Source organism: Oreochromis aureus, linkage group 13 (assembly GCF_013358895.1).
Source record: "Oreochromis aureus strain Israel breed Guangdong linkage group 13, ZZ_aureus, whole genome shotgun sequence".
NCBI classification, from domain to species: Eukaryota; Metazoa; Chordata; class Actinopteri; order Cichliformes; family Cichlidae; genus Oreochromis; species Oreochromis aureus.
Window position 1 is genome coordinate 13,890,860 of NC_052954.1, and position 18,830 is coordinate 13,909,689.

General features: G+C 39.3%; 1 protein-coding gene across 2 annotated transcripts; it reads right to left on the bottom strand.

The window, feature by feature from the left end:
- Positions 1–5: 5 nt before the first annotated feature.
- On the bottom strand, positions 6–18,614 carry LOC116314174 (lutropin-choriogonadotropic hormone receptor-like). 2 transcript variants are annotated; one of them, XM_031732104.2, is made up of 11 exons: positions 18,122–18,614; positions 17,722–17,793; positions 10,735–10,809; positions 10,412–10,486; positions 7,147–7,221; positions 6,779–6,856; positions 6,522–6,590; positions 6,101–6,175; positions 4,029–4,217; positions 3,811–3,864; positions 6–2,149 (listed from the first exon to the last, which is right to left on the bottom strand). In XM_031732104.2, exons 1-11 carry the CDS (start codon positions 18,289–18,291, stop codon positions 1,000–1,002), a joined length of 2,082 nt encoding a protein of 693 aa, XP_031587964.1. In that variant the 5' UTR covers positions 18,292–18,614; the 3' UTR covers positions 6–999. The 2 variants fall into 2 exon arrangements, with proteins under 2 accessions (XP_031587964.1, XP_039477329.1); XM_039621395.1 differs by lacking the exons at positions 17,722–17,793; positions 18,122–18,614 and adding an exon at positions 15,923–16,695.
- Between the last annotated feature and the right edge of the window lie 216 nt (positions 18,615–18,830).

Consider the following 18,830-nt stretch of genomic DNA (forward strand, 5'->3'; position numbering starts at 1 on the left):
AACAGAATTTTGGAAGACTGTGTGGGTTTTTTGGGTTTTTTTTTTTTTTCAGACTCTAAGTAAAGATTGCTACAAAGGCATATATTACACAGCCCTCATACTCTTACAATCTAACATGAAGTGTTTAACATTCACAGTAGTGGTTAAAAAAGACAAGTCCAGTATTTTTATTTTCTTTCTTTTTTAAATCATGTAAAATATCAGAAAGAAATACAAAGTGGAAAAATATACAGGAAAGTTTGCAATGATTATAACAAAAACACATTTGTGTAGTATTGATTTTTTCAGTCATAAAAGCCAGATTAAGAAACATATTCAAGTTTTCTTAAAACATAAACAGAAAGGGTGATCTGACATTTAATATTCTTGACTAGTAGGCGTAACAGTTGTTGCTAAATCAAGAAAAAATGAAAAAGATTTAAAAACACATTTTCCACATACTTTGCCTTTAAATGATTGTAAAATTATTTTACATATTAAATATCAGTACCATTTATTTGATCTTGGCTCTAGGTTCAACTGAGTTGCTCCTGGATGTGTGCAGACTTTTAACTTTCCAATCCAAATCTGTCCTGAGTACAACAAACCAAAAGGTGGCACCAAAACTCATCTCTGGCAAAATTAGTCTTCATTTAATTACTTTCTAAGAACTTGAAACCTCATTCTTATAGAAAGCAAACAATAAATAATTTTAATTTTTAATATTATTAAATACAGAGTAGCTTTGCAAATAAATTAGCTTATTTTGCCATCCCTGCTCCATCTGTCTTCTTTAATGTACTATAATACATTTGCAGAAATAAAGGCTGCAGCACCTGTTACATTTGTCTGATGCAGTTTTCAGTTTGCACACTAAACACGATCAAATTTGATCTGATGCTTGCCATGCACACAACTGACAATCTTTTCATGAGATCTACATTACGAAGAAATGCTACATTTTTAGTAAGGTGGCAGGTGTTGCCTTTCAGTGCATTACGCAGTTGTGTATGTGGTTGGTCATGTGGTTCCCTTATTTAGAAAGCAGCCCTTCATCTTGATGTGATAGGCATAAAAGCCGAGCGAGTGAGGTTCTCTTTTGGACATTTTCTGGGTACAGGTCAGGTGTGAACCCAGAGTCTGTGACCTGTAGAAGTCAGCGTGGGAATTGCAGCAGCCACAGCGACTCAGCAGCAGACACACGTCTTTCCTGAATGCTCGTGTGAAGATGGTGTACAAGAAAGGATTGCAGAGGGAGTTGATAGGATAGAAGAGAATGAGCAGGATTTTCGAGTGAGACACGGTTATGAGGGGCATACGCAGGGCTGCAGAGATAGCGAAGAAAGAGATCGGTGCCATGCAGAGAAAGTCAGTGAAAATGAGCACAGCCATGCGCTTGGCAATCTTGGTGTCTCCACGCCGGGTGGAGTGCTCTGGGTTGTGAACACTGAGATATATGCATATGTAACAGTAACAAACCACCAGGAAAGCAACAACATTGAGAATGAGCACAGCCACCACATAAACCTGAGCGCTGAGTGTGTCGATATCCATGGGCAGACAGATGCTCACTTTGCTGTAACTACTGACCCCCACAAGAGGGAGCAGGGCAACCAGCAGAGAGAAAGCCCAACCTCCTACCATCATGGCTGTGACATGATGCATGCGCAGCCTCTTGTTGACATGCATGGCATTGGTAATGGTATGCCAGCGTTCAAGGCTAATCACAGTCAGCGTGTATACGGATAGCTCGCTGGAAAACACAGTCAGAAACCCTGCTATGCCACATCCAGGACCGGTCTGCCAGTCTGTGGCATGATTGTAGTACTCATGATGGGAATGGTAGTCCATGAAGGCAATTAGAATGAGATAAAGCCCCATGCACAGGTCGGCGAAGGCCAGATTACACATGAGGAATCTGGAGACTGTGAGCTTATGGTGGCCAATTAGCAGGATGACCAAAACAGCCAGGTTACCGGCGACAGCGAAAACCATAATGATCCAGGTGAGACAGCGCAGGAATGAAAAGCCCAGTAGGTCCTCGCAAGGATTAAAAGCATCTGGCTTTGGGGAGCATTTGACAAAAGGGTTGCTAAGACAGTCAAATTCCAGATCTGGATACTGAAAGTTGATGTCATTGATAAGACTCGTGTCATCAGCAGTTGGATCTCTGAAGAATACACAAGTTAAAATTAGCATCAAAATCCTAGAATAACAGACATATATATGCTTAGAGACAGTACGTGTGGTACAGTTGGGATCAGAAGTTTACATACACTCATCGTGGTATCATGGTAATTTTGCCAGAGTGGAATGATTGAACAGCATACATCTTTAATGACAGGTCTGAATTTATTTAGGATTTTCTCTAATCCACCCAGAGTATATACATACACCCGAAATAATAGCTGTTTGTCTTTTAAGCATAGTGCACATATTTTCAATAGGGCTGTGATCAGGGCTTTGGGAATGCCATTTCAGAAACGTATCGTTAGCCTGTTTTATCCATTCAAACACCTGTTTTGATGTGTGTTTGGGATCGTTGTCCTGTTGGGATACCCAATTCTGTCCATGTTTCAACCATCTAGCTGTTGATTTGAAGGGATGCTGAATGGCTGCAGAGCGTGATGCTACCATCACCATGTGTGACAGTTACTGCGGTGTTCTTAGGTTTGAAACCTTCACCTTTAGTACTCCAAACATCCGTCTTGTCATTGTGGACAGATAGTCCCATCTGATTACAAACCTGTCTAGAAGGCATTTGGCTACAAATTTCAGCCAACCTTGAAAGTGCTGATTTTGGAGCAAGACCTTTTTTTTGCTTGTTCGACACACTCTCTGTTTGTGGTGATGTGAAACTTACTTGATTGACTGGCGTTCCAGTGTTTTTCCAGTGTTTCCGGAGTTTCAAGTTCATGGCTGGCCTGAGCCTTGTTGGTTTCTGGTTTGTTCCTGAACATCCTAATCAATTTCCTTTCATTTGAGGGTGACAATTTGGATTTTCTTCCAGACTTTGGCAAAACAGTGACACATCTGAATAACTCGTATTTACGTACAATAGTTTTAACTGATGAACCCATAACAAAGGGAAATTCTTAGGACTTTCCCTTTGTTCTCAGTATTGGTCAATATATTGAGTGCTGTCAAACAAATTATTTTTATGCTGGCAAAGAAAAATGACCAGTTTTAGTCGATCATGATCACTAACAATAAGTTAATTAGACTCATCAGGTTAAAAGACATTGTAAAACAATCGGCAACACTTGTTTAAAGATTTATATATACTGTATATACTTTACATTACTTTTGACCCTTTTAATTTATTTTGGATTTTCTCAAATGCTCAAACTTGTGCACCCAGTTATTATTTTTTTAAGTCATTAAATATGTATGCTGTAGAATCATTTAACCTTGGAAAAGGAACAGTTGAAAGAAATAAAAGTCCAAAACAACCATCATATTCTATTCTAAAAACAAAAAGAACAAAACAACAAAATAAAAAACCTAAATTTCGTTGCACATGTACAATGACAATAAAGGGCTATTGTATTCTATTTTATTCTATTCTATTCTGTATTCTCACCCATGATGAGTGCCTGTAAACCTCTGACCACCAACTGTATAATGGGGACATTTCTGGGAGAACAGAGGCGAGCTGTTGCTCTTGTTCTTCCCAGACTTGGACTGTTTTTAAAAAATGAAGCACACTGACTTCATTGGGTTGCTGGCATATTAAGGGAACATCTTCACATACAAAATGTGTAGTAACCAGTAAGATCAAGGTTTAAGAAACAAAATAGAAAGTCCCCAAGTGACTAGGGAAAAACTTACATTTCTGTATTCATCAGATCACAAAACTTTGTCAAGTTCTTTAAGGCACTTTCCCTAAAGAAGAGAAAGAAATAAAATGGTTAAACTCCTCAAAATATCAACAAGCTCAAGTGCAAATTATCCACCTACTCATGATCTGTATTCACTGGACAGAGCTTTCGACTGTTTATGCAGATGTGAATGGATTTGTTGAATCTCTGGGAGCATCTGTCGGTTACCTTTGTTTCCGCCGCCATGTGTGGAAGGCGCAGCAGTGGCTCGGGTACGTGAGCTCAGCTTCCAGCAGTTCAGCCAGACTTTCCAGCGGAGGGAGGCTCTTTAGAGCATAGGCATGGCTGGCTTTCAGAAATTTAACGTGCCTCAATCCATTAGGGGGGAGAGACCTCAGAGCCGTGGAGGAAACATCCCTGAAAGACGCACACGGAGAGAATGCAGACATACATTTCAACGATGATTAGTAAAACAACTATGATTAAAATTCATTGAACTACTAGCAGGCACTAGAAAAGCTTTTGTCTGTCTCATTGTCTTTCATGGGTCATTTAAACTCTGCCGAGGGCTACAAAGCAACTCGATCCAACAAGAGAAGCCATTTGTTGATGTAGACAGTGGAAGACATGCTTTCTGGCAAATTCAATGAATCATCCACAGGTGTTCACAGAGTTCTGGAGACTGTGGCAACAAAGCCCTAATTCATTTTCATATTTATCAGCCAATGAGTAAATCATGCTGCCTCTGAAGAGATGCGCTTTCACGAGAAAGCAGCTTTAGATGAGAATAGAGGTTGCAATTACTGTCTGAATACATTTTTATCTTTAGCAAAAAGACATTCAGGATCTCCTTCCTGTCATTCATTTGACTGCAGTACCTTTACCCAAATATTTATTACATCTATAGAACCCAAAAGATCAAAACATCATGAAAAAAAGGAGACCTTTAATCAGTTCCTGTGTGAGTGAATATTACAAGCACTTATTCAAAAGAAAGTTCTTTTTTTAAACATCAACCACACAGAGTTGGTTGCAATCAGAGACCTTGCAAGCTGCATGCACCGCAGATTTAGCTATTTGCTTGCTAATCAGTATTCAGCAGTCCTGCCTGCCTTGTTGGTTGTTTACACAGACAGACTGTCACTACCCTAATGTTTATACAATAAAATAAGCATTGTTATGAATATCAATCTCGCTTTGTGACCTAGCTGAAATATAATCACTTTAATTCTCTTTAATTCTGTTGATTGAACACAGCATTGAAAAGTAAATACACTAACTCAAGTGCAATTTTTGAGGTTTTTATGCAATTTCAGTATTTTCCACAGGGAGAGGGGACTTTTTTTGCACATGATTGTTGTACATCCAATTGCAACTTGCAGCTTAAACTGCAAAACAGTGTATAAAATACATCAAATTAGCCATGTGATGATGAATAGCAGCATTAAACATAAATGGATTGCATGCTAACCCCATTAAATTGCTACTTCTCTGCTTAATCATGTCTAAAAAAGAAAAAAAAAGACTGAAAATAAAGTAAAAGTGGTGATATTAATATTAATATTGTGATATATTTTTAGAGATGTCATAGCACTATGTCACTCGAATATAGCGCTTCTCCCTGACTGCTGTCTTACATGTGGTTCCAAGAATATTTAAAAGTAGAATGGGAGCTTCCAGGGCCCTCTTCTGTGAAACCATCTCCCAGTTTGGATTTGGGAGACAGACACCCTCTCTGCTTTCAAGATTAGGCTTAAAGTTTTCCTATAGTAAGGGCTGGATCAAGTGACCCTGAACCCTCCCTCTGTTACACTGCTGGGAGCTTCCCATGATACACTGAGCGTTTCACTCACCTCGTTTCACTCTATGTTGCTAATACACCACTAATGCATTTAATCGTTAGTTATTATTAATCCCTGGTGCTTTTCTGCGGCGTGTCTTTTATTGTGTCCTCCTCGGCTTACCCCAAACAGCTGAAACAGATTGCTGCCCCTCCCTGAACCTGGTTCTGCTGAAGATTTCTTCCTGTTAAAAAGGAGTTTTTCCTTCCCACTGTCACCAAGTGCTTGCTAATAGGGGGTCGTCTGATTGTTGGAGTTTTCTCTCTATTAAAGTACAATAGGGTCTTTACCCAACAATATAAAGCGACTATTGTTGTGACTGGGCACCATATAAATGAAGCTGAATTGATATATTAAAACAAGACATCAAAACAATGCACTGAAAGACACTTTAAGGCTTAGTGTGGAACTGTCACTACAATCCACTTGTGGGAAGTTTCATGAACTCAAATTACTCACAGAAGAGTTGGACCTGTGGCTCCTTCAAAGGCATCTTCTTGAATGTTACGGAGATACCAGTTGTCTCTCAAAACTCTACAAAAGACAAAGAAACAGTATAATGCACACAACACTGAGCGAAAACTTTCCGAAACAAAACTTTTTGTTTGCTCAGCTTCACACTGACAGTGATGAGCATTGGGTTTATAATAAGGGTGCCTGCGCATATCTCATCAACAACAACATTCAGCATTACTGGGGCAAAGAAAACAAGGGAACGTAATCTTTGTTTAGTCTTACATTGTGTTTGTTTACTGGTACATTCAGTTTTCATGATTGGGGGGGGAGGAAAGGTCTCAATCTAAACATTGCACTCCCCAACAGCGTACTGTCAAGCTCAGGTGTTTTTGTTTGCTTAAATATTGATGATCAAAATGCTTACAGCGTGTTGAGCTTAGTCCCATTGAATGCGTGCGATTTGATTTCCTTGAAGCCATTTCTAACCAGGTTCCTGTCAAGGACACAACATTTTGAATTTATTTAGCTGTCAGAAGCACTCATCACCAAGGTCAGATAAATGAACATGAAATTTCAGAGACTTATAAATATGCATCAAGAAACATTCCTAGGAAATAGTAACAAATAGTTCCTTTTAGCTTTGATGTGGCAAAAAAAAAGGACTTTAGTTCCCTTACTCACATGTCAACATACTCCTCTGTGATACCCTGGAAGGAATTGGCAGGAATGATGTCAATCTCCATGTTGTCTGCCATTTCTCTGCACACAGAGAAGATAACGCTCACTCAGGCTGTTGGGTTTAATTATCAGTTAGAAAAAAATATGTATATTCATAGAAGAAAAAGAAAAAAGGGAGCAGTATGATGAAGTGTGACAGAGTTGAAGGATTTGTTACAGGGTTGGTGGCATCGTGATATTGATGGAATAAAAGCAAAACCGGGCTCGGAACAAACAGAGCTAATGACGTGAAGCACCTGCGGTTTTGCAGCATGCAGAAAGACGCTAATCCAGTTTGGAAACACACTATTTCTTTAAACAGGATTACTTACAGGATAATATTTGGCGACAGGGAAGAGATAGTTGTGAAGTCTGGGAAGTGTGCAATGCCCGTGTTAGAGATGCTCCTGTGATGACAAGCAGCAGAGACAGATGATCGTGAGCAGATAAGAGGAAATCTTCAAAGCAAAAAACAAAAAAGATAGGGCGGGAGGGAGGAAGAGTTGCAACATTTCATAAGACTCTTCTAGAAAACACATCACTTTCTGTCCATGACCTTTGACAAGTTTCCTTGCATTTAATTTGCGGCAGTGAATGCCAAATAAATGAAAAATATGTCCAGATTGACCTTTTATTGGATAGAATAGTAATAGCTAAGCATAATAGAGGTCATGAGAGCTTCGAGATTAAAAAAAACACAAGTATAATGGTGGTTTGTAGGTAATAAGAAAGTGTCACAATCATAAAAAAAACAAAATTACAAAGTAGGGATGTATGAAAAATATAGACAAATGCTCTAATATGTATTCAGTGCAGCTGTATGTTCAGACTTACAAAGAGAAATATTTGCAATTAAGGGGGAACATTGTATTATTTCCTTCCATAGTCAATAGTGGACTTTAGTGTCTTAGCCATAATTCTGTTTCTCACTGACAGCAGTAACATTTTCTACCCTCCCAACCTCCCCTAGCTTATAACCTCACTAAATTGAAATTTACGCAGGAAGTGACAAACAAAGCTTGTGTAGTTTCCCACTTTACTGCTAGAAAAGCTTTATATTCTATAGCCTGTGCTGCTTTTTGAATAACAGTATTTTCCTGTCACAGTAAATAGTCTGATCTGGATACAAATTCAGTCCTGTGTTTATCAACCTGCCAGCACTTACACAGGACTTACAGTTGCCTGTTCGGACAGGAATATTTGGATTATGTCTCAGAAGCCTGGTCACCCACCATGACAAACAAAACAATCATCTGACTGCTGCTTGGAAGTCATTGGGTCTGAACAAAGACCAAACTTTTCTTCTTGCCTTCCTTGAAACACAACTTTTTAAATTGGTCTAAAGCAGAATTATTCTCAGCGTTAACAGTGCCGTTACCACAACATATTGTTTTTTTTGTGCAACCTATTTTAGTTTGTTCTGTGATCCTGTAGGAGTGAATGTGCTTCTGTAGGAGTCTGCAGTTGGTCAAGTGGATTATTTTTCTTCTTGTTTGTTTAGTAAATGTTGATTCTGCTTCGGTTGAGCCTTCAACCTGTGTGTAGGTGTGTACCTACATGTATGCAAGGCTGTGCTTATACACAATGCAAACAAGCCGGATGCTTAGCAGGTTCAATGTTTACCATGTGCAGAATCTTAGCAAAGCTGGTTTGGAGGCTAACATTTGCTTATTAGGATGCAACGAAGGTGCAGATGAGTCAAAAGGGAACATTATTAGATATTTTCTCATGGATTTAGGCATTATGATTTTGCTAATTGCAACAGGAACAACATAGTATCATCCTGAGGCAAACATGAGTGTGTTAATCTAACCAGCAGTTGTTCAGCCCCTCCCCAAATCAAAACAAAAGCAACAAAAATTTAATGGAAAAAAAAATGCCTGGCCATCAAGTCATTGGATTCAACATTCAAAATTCTGACCTTTCTATAAAGTTTATATTAAAGTACCAGAAAATGTACAGTGCCATGCAAAGTCTTGAGCCACCTGTTTCCTTTCTAGGTACAGTGAATTGTAGAAGCATGCAAACATACAAATACAGAATGTAAAGAAAAAACAGAGTTTGCACAATTCTAATGAGCTTGAAAGTCAGTATTGGGTATGGCCACCTTTATTCTTCAAGCCTGAACTGTCTTAGGAAATCTTTCTTGTAATTTCTTTAAGTATTCTTCAAGAAGGACATTCAAAACTCTCCTTTGGATGCTGTCTTTTGTTCTGTTTTCTGTCGAGGTAATCCCAAACTGCTTCAGTCATGTTGGTGTCCGGGCTCCGGGGAGGCCAAATCATGACTGATGGTGTTCCACTGTGTATTTTTCTATTCAGGTATGCTTTTACTGCATTGGCAGTGTGCTTGGGATCATCGTCATGCTCAAAAATCAAGCTGTTGCCAATCGAATGCTTTCCAGATGGCATTGCATGGTAGATCAAAGTCTGATGGTACTTTTCTGTGTTTATAAGTCCATCAATTTCGACAAGCGCTCCAACACCACAGGCTGATATGTGGCCCCAAACTGTGGCAGAACCTCCACTGTGTTTTACAGATGGCTGTAGACACTTACTGTTGTACCTCTCTCCAAACGTCTTATGTACATACTAACAACAATATGAACCAGAAATTTCAAATTTGAATGCATCACTCCATTAGACCTGTTGCAAATGACTTTCATTCCAGTTCTATCATAATTTGGCACATCTCAGCCTTTTCTCCTTCTTTAAGAATGACTCCTCGACAGCCACTCCTTCACTAAGACCATTTCTGATGAGGGGTGAGTGAACAGTAGATGGATCAAATGCATTTCTCTGATCCTGTCTCAGGGCTTTGCTGGATTTTTTCATATTTTGCAAGGACATGACTTTCAAATACCGTTCAGATATAGATATATTTTTTGGCCTGCCACTTTGGGAATCACTTTGTTGGTTAAAAAAATATTTTTTTTTGTAGACTGAACGATTGTAGAACTATTGCTCAAGACTACTTTAAAAAAATACAAGACAGTCTGGCTCCTTGGATGCTAAATATAAAGAAAAGAGGTGGTATGAGACTTTTGCACAGTACTGTAGAGTCATATGTAGTTCTTCTTAGGTATGGGATCTGTGGTATTGTTAGTTTCATAGCCAGTCATCTTTGAATTCGCATTAATTTTCCTCACATCACTCAAGTTTGATTTATACTGTTGATAACTGCACTCTTCCTTAATCTTAACAGTCCTCACACCTGAACTAGCCCCCATGTCACTTCTAATTAAGGCTTGGTAACATTTGTGTATCACTTTCAACATGAAATAAGTAAGAGCTACACGCCATGTCTCTGCTGCATCTTTGTGACTTGCTCTGCTCACTAAATCACAGTTGTTTTTATCAGTAACATTTATGTAACATTATTGTATCTCATTGGCTCTGTCCCTAGTTTGCAGCATTAAGCCATTTGCTAATAGTGCATTTATGGTATTAAAAGGTGAGGGAGCATCACTTGCTGCAACACAAACAGGCACAGACTTTAACAGGTAAACTCAGCAATGATATGAATCCCATGTCTGGTTCATATTTAACCACCTGCTAAGTTTATATGAAATGTGCACATAAAAATCAAGTGACTTACAAATATTCCAGCTTGGGCAGGTCAGCGAAGGCGCCTTTTTCAATAAACCTCAGGCTGTTGATATTCTGCACTGAGCTACAGGAAACATATCAGTAATCACAATTTTCTTGTCAGTGGCTGTCAACAAACAAGCAAGGAAAAAAAAAACCCTCATTCATACGTCAGCTGCTCAAAAAGTCAAGGATTAAACACGTCGCTTTATAATGACAGACTAATCCCGTGAAACCTAAAGGAAATGCAAATCATATACCAGCTGCTCAAATGAGTAATTGCTTTCATCGTGTTTGAATGGGACATGTGGTGGAGGGTAAAGTGTGACTTACATTTGTGCCAGGCTGTAGAGGGAGAGGAAGGCATGTGTCTGTATATGTGTGATGCAGTCGCTCTGGGAGATCTCACTGTAGCACACACACAAGAAAGGCTCTACATCCATCAACTTATTAACAATATTTTTAGTTATGCAAAGTGACACAAGTGCTTGTTACGTTAGAAATGGGACAGAGATGATTGATAGGGCAAAACAGAATTACCACCAAGAGCTTCAGACATACATCAGTGATGCATCTAGGCCAGGAAGACTAAGTGAAGATCTTTAAAAAGCAGGACAAAACAAAAGCGTTCCGAGACAAACAAAGTCAACAAGTCTTCCCGATTTGTCCTTGAACACTTTGTTTTCTGATGGCTGACTTCTTTTTACGAGACGCTCTCCATCTTCCTTTTGCAATCATCGTTTTACTCTGCAGCCCTACTGTAATCAGCCTGCGCTTTTCTTAAAATAACGTCGCTCGGCTTCCATTTCGAGTCGAGAAACAATTAAAGGACTCCATCTGTAGCGCATATTATTTGTTTTCTTTTATCCCCTCCTCTGATTGCATTATGTATAGTGTTGTAATTACTGCTTACAGCTCTGAAAAAAAGGCCTCTGCGCATGATCATCTACATGAAGTGGTGCTGTGATTTCAAGGATGCGTCATCGGTGACAAAGCACGCGCGGGTCCCCGTGTCATTCCACCTTGACACGGGTTTTGACAGCTTTTACGACTAACTTCGTTCAGTCTCAAATTTATTTTATCACCTAAGACTACAGTATTTTGCGATGGAGGTTAAGCTGAACATGAACGTATCGCATGCGAGTACTTTATGTATCTGAGACCGATAAGGCTTGTCCCTGAGCAGCAGAGCAAAGTCAAACGCCCTCAACACCAGCCGGCTCACCCACTGAGCGCTCTCATTAGCAGCTAAAAATGTTTTTTACTTACTCATCAGACTGTTGTGAAATTAACAATAAAGCTCAGTCTGTGAACAACTCGGGATGATGCTGTGGTTTTGAGATTGAGTGTCTAGCTGTAAATATGATCAAGTTGAGCCCTGATTGATGAGAAATAAATTCCCACCTCTGTAGCAGACATCAGAACCTCTATTCTTCTATACCCACCTATATGCACAGCGTAGGAAAAAGTTAAACCCAGTTAAATGATTTTTAATAAACGTTTGAGACAGAGCGTACCAGTAAAGGTGGTATATATGAGCTTTTTCAGTCAGCAAACAAATATTCTTCTGGAGAAAAAGTAAGTATATCCGTTAGAACCTGCTGTTCTCATTTAGAAGAAAAAACTTCTTTGGTTAGTTGTCTACTGTTTTCTTTTGTTGTTGTTGTTGTTGACAGATTTCACCCCCCCCCCCCCCCCTTATATTTCCGACCACTTCCTGTGCTGTCACCTGTGGATGAACTCCCTGTGGTGTGAGTGGGTATGATTTGTGGTAAGAGATTTTTGCTGGTTTTTTTAGAGCTGGATTATTTAGCGTTGTAGGTGCAAGTATTTATAGCTGAATTCATCTAGACCTGAACTGTGCGTGAGGAAACTGATCGGTGTTGTAGGTATAGCTGACGTTTTACCATTATTTTACAATGTTTTTATTGTATGTTGCATTATTTTTTTTAAATTGATAACTTTTTTGTGTTTTACAGCTGTTATCGACTGTCTCTAGCTCTCCTTCTTTTTAAATTTAGTTGTAGTTTTGTTTTTGTTAGTCCCCCCAGGTGTGCAGGCTATTGGATATAAACGATTGGGAGGGCGTCTTTTGAGAAAGGAGTAACTTCTTTAATTGTTTTTTGTGTTTGTTTGTGCCACTTCAGTGCATGGCACACAGGCGAAATGATTGCAGTGTTTCTGAAATAGGGTGTGACTATACTTTAGTAGTGCCATTTGTTTGCACTTTTGGTCAGGTAGGTCTCAAGTTACAGCTGAGATACTAGTAGAATATTTGCTAGTAGAACAACTTGCAGCTTCCTCTTTCTGGTTTGGAAGATACAGACTTAGAAAAGGGGAACCTCAGCTCTGAGTTCTGAGAATAACTCTGTTATCTTTACACACACACACACACACACACACACACACACACACACACACACACACACACACACACACACACACACACACACACACACATACAGACACACAGAAAGGTATAAATAAAAAACGCAGACAGAGATGAGACGCAGATCCTGCGTTTCATGGCTGCCCTCGCGAGTTAAAGAAAATCTGCAGTGTTTGTGTGTTTTCTAACTCAGGTGTCTCAGCTGAACAAAGAACGGCAGGGTGATTTAAAGAAATCTCCTGTCATTTAAATTGGTCCTTCGAGCCTAGCGATGGAAACAACAGACACGTTTCTGTGACTCCAATAAGGTCTGATTACTGCATCCTGACGTCGTGGGAAAGCCAGAACCGAAGTCTGTCAACAGCCCTCTCCAGGTAGAGGCGAAAGCCCTGGGCGTAAATTTGCATTCAGGCCGGTCCTGGTCCACGACGCTGGGATCCAGAAGACCTGAACGACCAGCAAAAGACGACTGAGGGTGAGAAAACACTGAATGAAGGTCTAACCCGCCGCAAGGGTCTAAGTTTTGCGCAACAGGTCTAACCCGCCGCAAGGGTCTAAGTAGGTCTAACCCGCCGCAAGGGTCTAAGTAGGTCTAACCCGCCGCAAGGGTCTAAGTGTGTCTAACCCGCCGCAAGGTCCTGAGAGTGATTGTAAATAAAAGACGTCTGTGTAATATAAAATAAGAGATCTTTGTGTAAAAGGAGTCTCTGTGTCAGCAGTGCACTGCTGCACTGCCTGTTGACTTCTATTTTTAGATGGCGTGTGTGTGAATGCAAATGAGGAGCGGTGACGCGCATGGAGATTGTTGCTTTCGGTTTAGAGTGTTATTGAGCTTTATAACTATTGTTTGCAAATGTTGCTAAATGCCTGTGACTGAGATGCTGGTTTTGCTCACTAGAATTGTATAAATAGAGTTTGAATTCATTACTGTGGATGTATAGTAATTGACTGAGTTTTGATATATATATATATATATATATATATATTGAGTGCAGTGTACAGGACCTAAGACCAACATATTACGTTAAGTAGTAACCTATCTTGAGCCATAAATGCTGGTGTGTTTTAGTTTTCTTCCAGTTATGTGTGTGCTGTGAGAAGCTGTGAGAATGATTTGAGGTTTCAGTTGTTTTCCTTGGACTTGATCTTTCTGATTATGGAAAGCATGTCTAAAATACTCGTATGAAAGCATATTTTGAGTGATTTTAACTGTGTGAATGCTGTCAGTATTTGATTTGAGTGACTCTGTGTGATTTGTACCAAATAATAAATAGGTAATAATAACACTACGAAGGTTGATAGTAGAGTGAGTGAAAAAGTGGAAGTTTGAGAGAAAAGGCAGTGTGTGTGGGATGATTCATGATGTCTGAAAGAGCTTAGAATATTTAAAAGTGTGCGTGGAACAAGGGTGTATTGTTTTTAGATCAAGATTTAGTAGAATTAAAGAGGGTTTATAGACTATGAATACAAAGAAAAACAAAAGAGTTTGATTAGTCTGCAGAAACAGGAAATATGTGTGCCTGTGGTGTGTCTGTGACAGGAAATCGTGTGTGATAGGAATTACATGCCCATAAAAGGAGCTGACTGTGTCAAGACAGCTCACAGAGAGAAACAGACGAGTTAAACTCTAAGAAGATGAAGCGAATGAATGTTTTAAGAAAAGTAATGAAAATGATATTAATTGTATGCTTTAGTGTGTCAATACAGGTGGATTTCTCTCAACCTGGAACCTTGAGTACAGCGGCAAAAGCATAGATTAATTGGGAAAACAGGCCACTTTTTGGTTAAAATTTTATAGCTTGACCTCCCACTTTGTCCTCGACCCTGAGAAGAAGCTCAAAGGACAGTTAATCTCATGATGAAGACCGACAGAACATCGTGGACTTGAAGAATTAACAGCAGGCAAAAGACAGAGCAAAGGAAACAAGACTGACTGACAACTGCAGCAGCAGCATGACAGGCACGTGATGCAACATGCACAGTGGCTGGTAAAGAACAGTGTCACATGACTGTTCGAAGGCACTGAACATGATATTTTGCCGGGCTGGAACCTAACTTAAAAGAAGAATACTGAAAGATCAAAACAGAGAAGAGACAGACTGTGTTTGTTGGAGCTTTGAAGGCCACACAGGGACACTGTGAAAAAAAAGGGACGAGGACTGATGGGAGGTGAAGCAGGACAAGTTTGAGTGCGAGAATACAGGGTATAATTGGATTGAAATTGAAGGCTGAACTCATGATTGTTTCGAGATGTCCACCATGTCACAAACAAAAGAAGGTAAAAATAATGACAGAAATAACTGACAACTATATTAATGAACAGACAACACACACACAAATTGTTATATGTGAAATTATTTTTGGAAAGAGTCAGAAGTGAGATAGTTTGAATTTAGAACTCAGTGATAAGATGCATGAATTAAACCTTATTGTAACAAACACTTGCAATGAAGAAAGCAGCTTACACTCAATTAACATGAACGCAAAGCCTTGATCCCACAGACAATTTGTTTTTGTTTGTTTGTTTTGTTGGCTTGAAAAACAAATTTGTGATCATACATTGTGGATCACAATGACACATAATGATTGGGCATATGATTTACTAATGTCTGGTTTTCGAGCTGTGAGCTATGAGCTGTGAGCACTTTTTTCCTAACTTAAAAGTTTGAAATATGTAAGATGTGTGGGTTCTTTGAAAAAATAGAAATGACCTAAATGCCTTAAGTAAAATGTAGTGTTCTCAGGTGGTAACTGGCGTCTCACTACTGGCAACGGCTCTGCTCATCACACTATCCACCCAGGAAGAAGGAAGACAACAATACACGAGCCGAGAAAAGAGATGGACTATGCCTGGTACAGATACGTGTTTAACAGAACTGCAGAGAAAGAGTTATGTTATGTTTGCTCGCACATGCCGAGCGTATTAACACAACCATATATGGGAAACACCCTGAGAATGACTTTTGTAAAGTGCACAACATCAACATCCTCATCCAGGAAGAAGCACTCAACTTTAACAAGTTTTAAAGAGACTGTTGATTGTCGTTGGACTTTTCCTGATTTTATTTTTCTTTATTTGAGTTATTCCTTGTTTAAAGCTGTAATTTCACAGATGATAAGTTTGTCACTCACAGCATACGCAGATGTACCAAAACCGATGAAGATCAGGAAGACTTCTTTTCCTATTTGTTAGATGAAGATGAAGTGTAACTGATGATGTAGTAACTGAGAATGTGAAAGACAAGTAGTTACTCACTGATGAATTGTACATTTCATTTCGTGATCAACTGGAGGGACTGTCAAAAGAGAATATTGTATAATGTGATCAGCTATATGAAATGTATCTTTTTATTTTATCATTAAGCACATGTCTATGTGACTTTTCACCTTTTGACATGAACTCTTCTGTGATAAACAACTTGCAGCTTCCTCTTTCTGGTTTGGAAGATACAGACTTGGAAAAGGGGAACCTCAGCTCTGAGTTCTGAGAATAACTCTGTTATCTTTACACACACACACACACACCTACACACACACACACACACACACACACACACACACACACACACACACACACACACACACACACACACACACACACACACATAGTCTCAAAGCATTGAGACTAACTATCGTACACACCAACCTGTAAATGCTCTTTTGCACAATATGATAACTGGACTTTTTTGCACTAACTTCTCTACTTCCTAATTTTTGCTGCTACATTAAGGAATGTTTACTGTTCCTGCACTACCTACCTACCAAGTTTTCCTTAGATAGTTAGATAGTCAGCTTTTGTTAATTTATGTTGTAATTTATGTTAGGTCAGTCTGGCCTCTTAGTTAGCTAGTTTAGTGTTTTCTGTTAATTTATGTTGTAAATTTATGTTATGTTGTAAATTTATGTTGCATGTAGCACCTTGGCCCTGGAGGAACGTTGTTTCGTTTCACTGTGTACTAACTGTATATGGTTGAAGTGACAATAAAACCAACTTGACTTGACTTGACACACAGAAAAGTATAAATAAAAAACGCAGACAGAGATGAGACGCAGATCCTGCGTTTCATGGCTGCCCTCGCGAGTTAAAGAAAATCTGCAGTGTTTGTGTGTTTTCTAACTCAGGTGTCTCAGCTGAACAAAGAACAGCAGGGTGATTTAAAGAAATCCCCTGTCATGTGCAATGACAATAAAGTTGAATTCTATTCTATTCTACATGTAGTAAACTCAACAACAACAGATCAAAGTGAAGCAGTTATATTAGGAAATAACAAAGAGTCATAAACAGATGTTCATTTTTTCCAAATTAGCCTCCATTAACCCTGGACACTATGAACATCCACGGTCACCACTTCATGCATAATGGACCTTCCATGTGTATGGACATGTGTAGGTATATATGTATGTATATGTATACATATGTATAATTAGTGTGTACATGTCTATAAATAGGAATAGTAGTGGTACAATAGCTATATCAAGCGATATAGTTTGTCTTCCATATTTCCAACCATATCCATAATCACATACTGTGTATGCTACCATTGTATGTAGTGTATTATCTTACTTTTTTCATTGATTGTACTTATTTGTATTTTTGTATTTCCTTCTGATATCTGTACCTGAGCTGAGGTGACGCAAAAGTTTCACCGTCGTGGGATCAATAAAGTCTTATCTTATCTTATCTTATCTTATCTTAAACATGACAACATCTGTTGAATACCTGATAAAGAAATGATCCAAAGGATTAAACACATAATAATTATTCTATCTTTATTTCCAAGAAAAAGGCATTTGAGTCTTTTTGAAGTAAAAAAAAAAAAGGATGGATGTAATTGTCCTGTAGAACTAATACTGCTCTAGTCCTTCATTAAGTAAAGTACATAAATTTGCCCACCTATAATACTTCTGTATGAGAGGGAAAAAAAACTTACATTATTGTAATGTTGATCAACTCCTTGAAGGCGTGAGAGGGAACTCTTTTCAAGGGCAGATGAGTGAGCCTTCTGCAAAAGTCATTGGCAGTTAAATCCACATTTTATATGGCTAAGTATAAAAGAAAATGAGAAAACACAAAACTGTCTCTTTAGGTTATCCTTCAAAATTACACCCATTATAAACAAGTCCTTGGAGAAATATTAGAGTAACAGTAAGGGGAAGATATGCAAGTAAGTGAGAGGTCAGAGCCAATAAGTCTCAAAAAAGAGGAAAAAAGTTAATAAAGTAGTATAATGGCACTGGTGGGGTCACATGAAACGCCACAGACCCTCTGCAGGTGGATTACAGTGATTTTAGACTCGCATGGACGCTAGAGCATACAGTTGGGTTACTTACAGTCGAAGCACGGATGTCGGTCCTGTGCGGGAGGCCAGCTGAGTCTCTTTGCTGCACTGAAACGAGTCGGCGGTGCACCGGCAGATGGCCGGACAGGTATAAGCGCAGCAGGAGCGCGCATTCAGGACACCGGACAGCGCGAACAGGAGCCAGACCTCCCGGAGAGCCATGTGTGACACCGGGCTACTCACCACGGGATTTAAGCAATATGTATAAACTCTGCTGAATTTTCTCACAGCTGAAGATCAAACACCGTGCTGCAGTTTCATGCTGGTACAAAGGGAAGAAAGGCTAAATAATGTGCGCTTTCAGCGAGCTTCAGGATCCACTGCTCACTTCAGGTGCGCTTTTAATTGCGACTTACTGTCCGCGTGGAAGACCCAACAAAGTGAAGCAGAGGCGAAACTGTGTTTAACAGCCCCAGCCACAGAGATGTGACGTTTAGTGGGTGGGGATCGTGAAAGCTCTGACAAATGTTAGCATTAAAAGTGATGCGGTGAAGTCACGCTGTCACTCATGTGGAACTAATCCGTTTATAACAGCGCGGGGCGGGACGATGACGTTTGGGTTTTCTGTAGTGAGCCAGGCTAATGTAAAGGTTTCTTTATCTCCTTTCCGTCTTCCTTTTAAAAATGAAAAAACTGTGTTCACTCAAAATATTATTAAGTTTTCTCTCTCTTTTTCACTCAGTCACACAGGCACACAGGCA

Coding starts and splice junctions, on each gene's coding strand:
- LOC116314174 (XM_031732104.2), bottom strand. CDS start 18,291: ATGGCTCTCCGGGAGGTCTGGCTCCTGTTCGCGCTGTCCGGTGTCCTG. Junction 6,857..7,146: donor CTGTCGCCAAATATTATCCT/GTAAGTAATCCT, acceptor CTCTGTGTGCAG/AGAAATGGCAGACAACATGG. Junction 3,865..4,028: donor ACATGGCGGCGGAAACAAAG/GTAACCGACAGA, acceptor TCTCTTCTTTAG/GGAAAGTGCCTTAAAGAACT.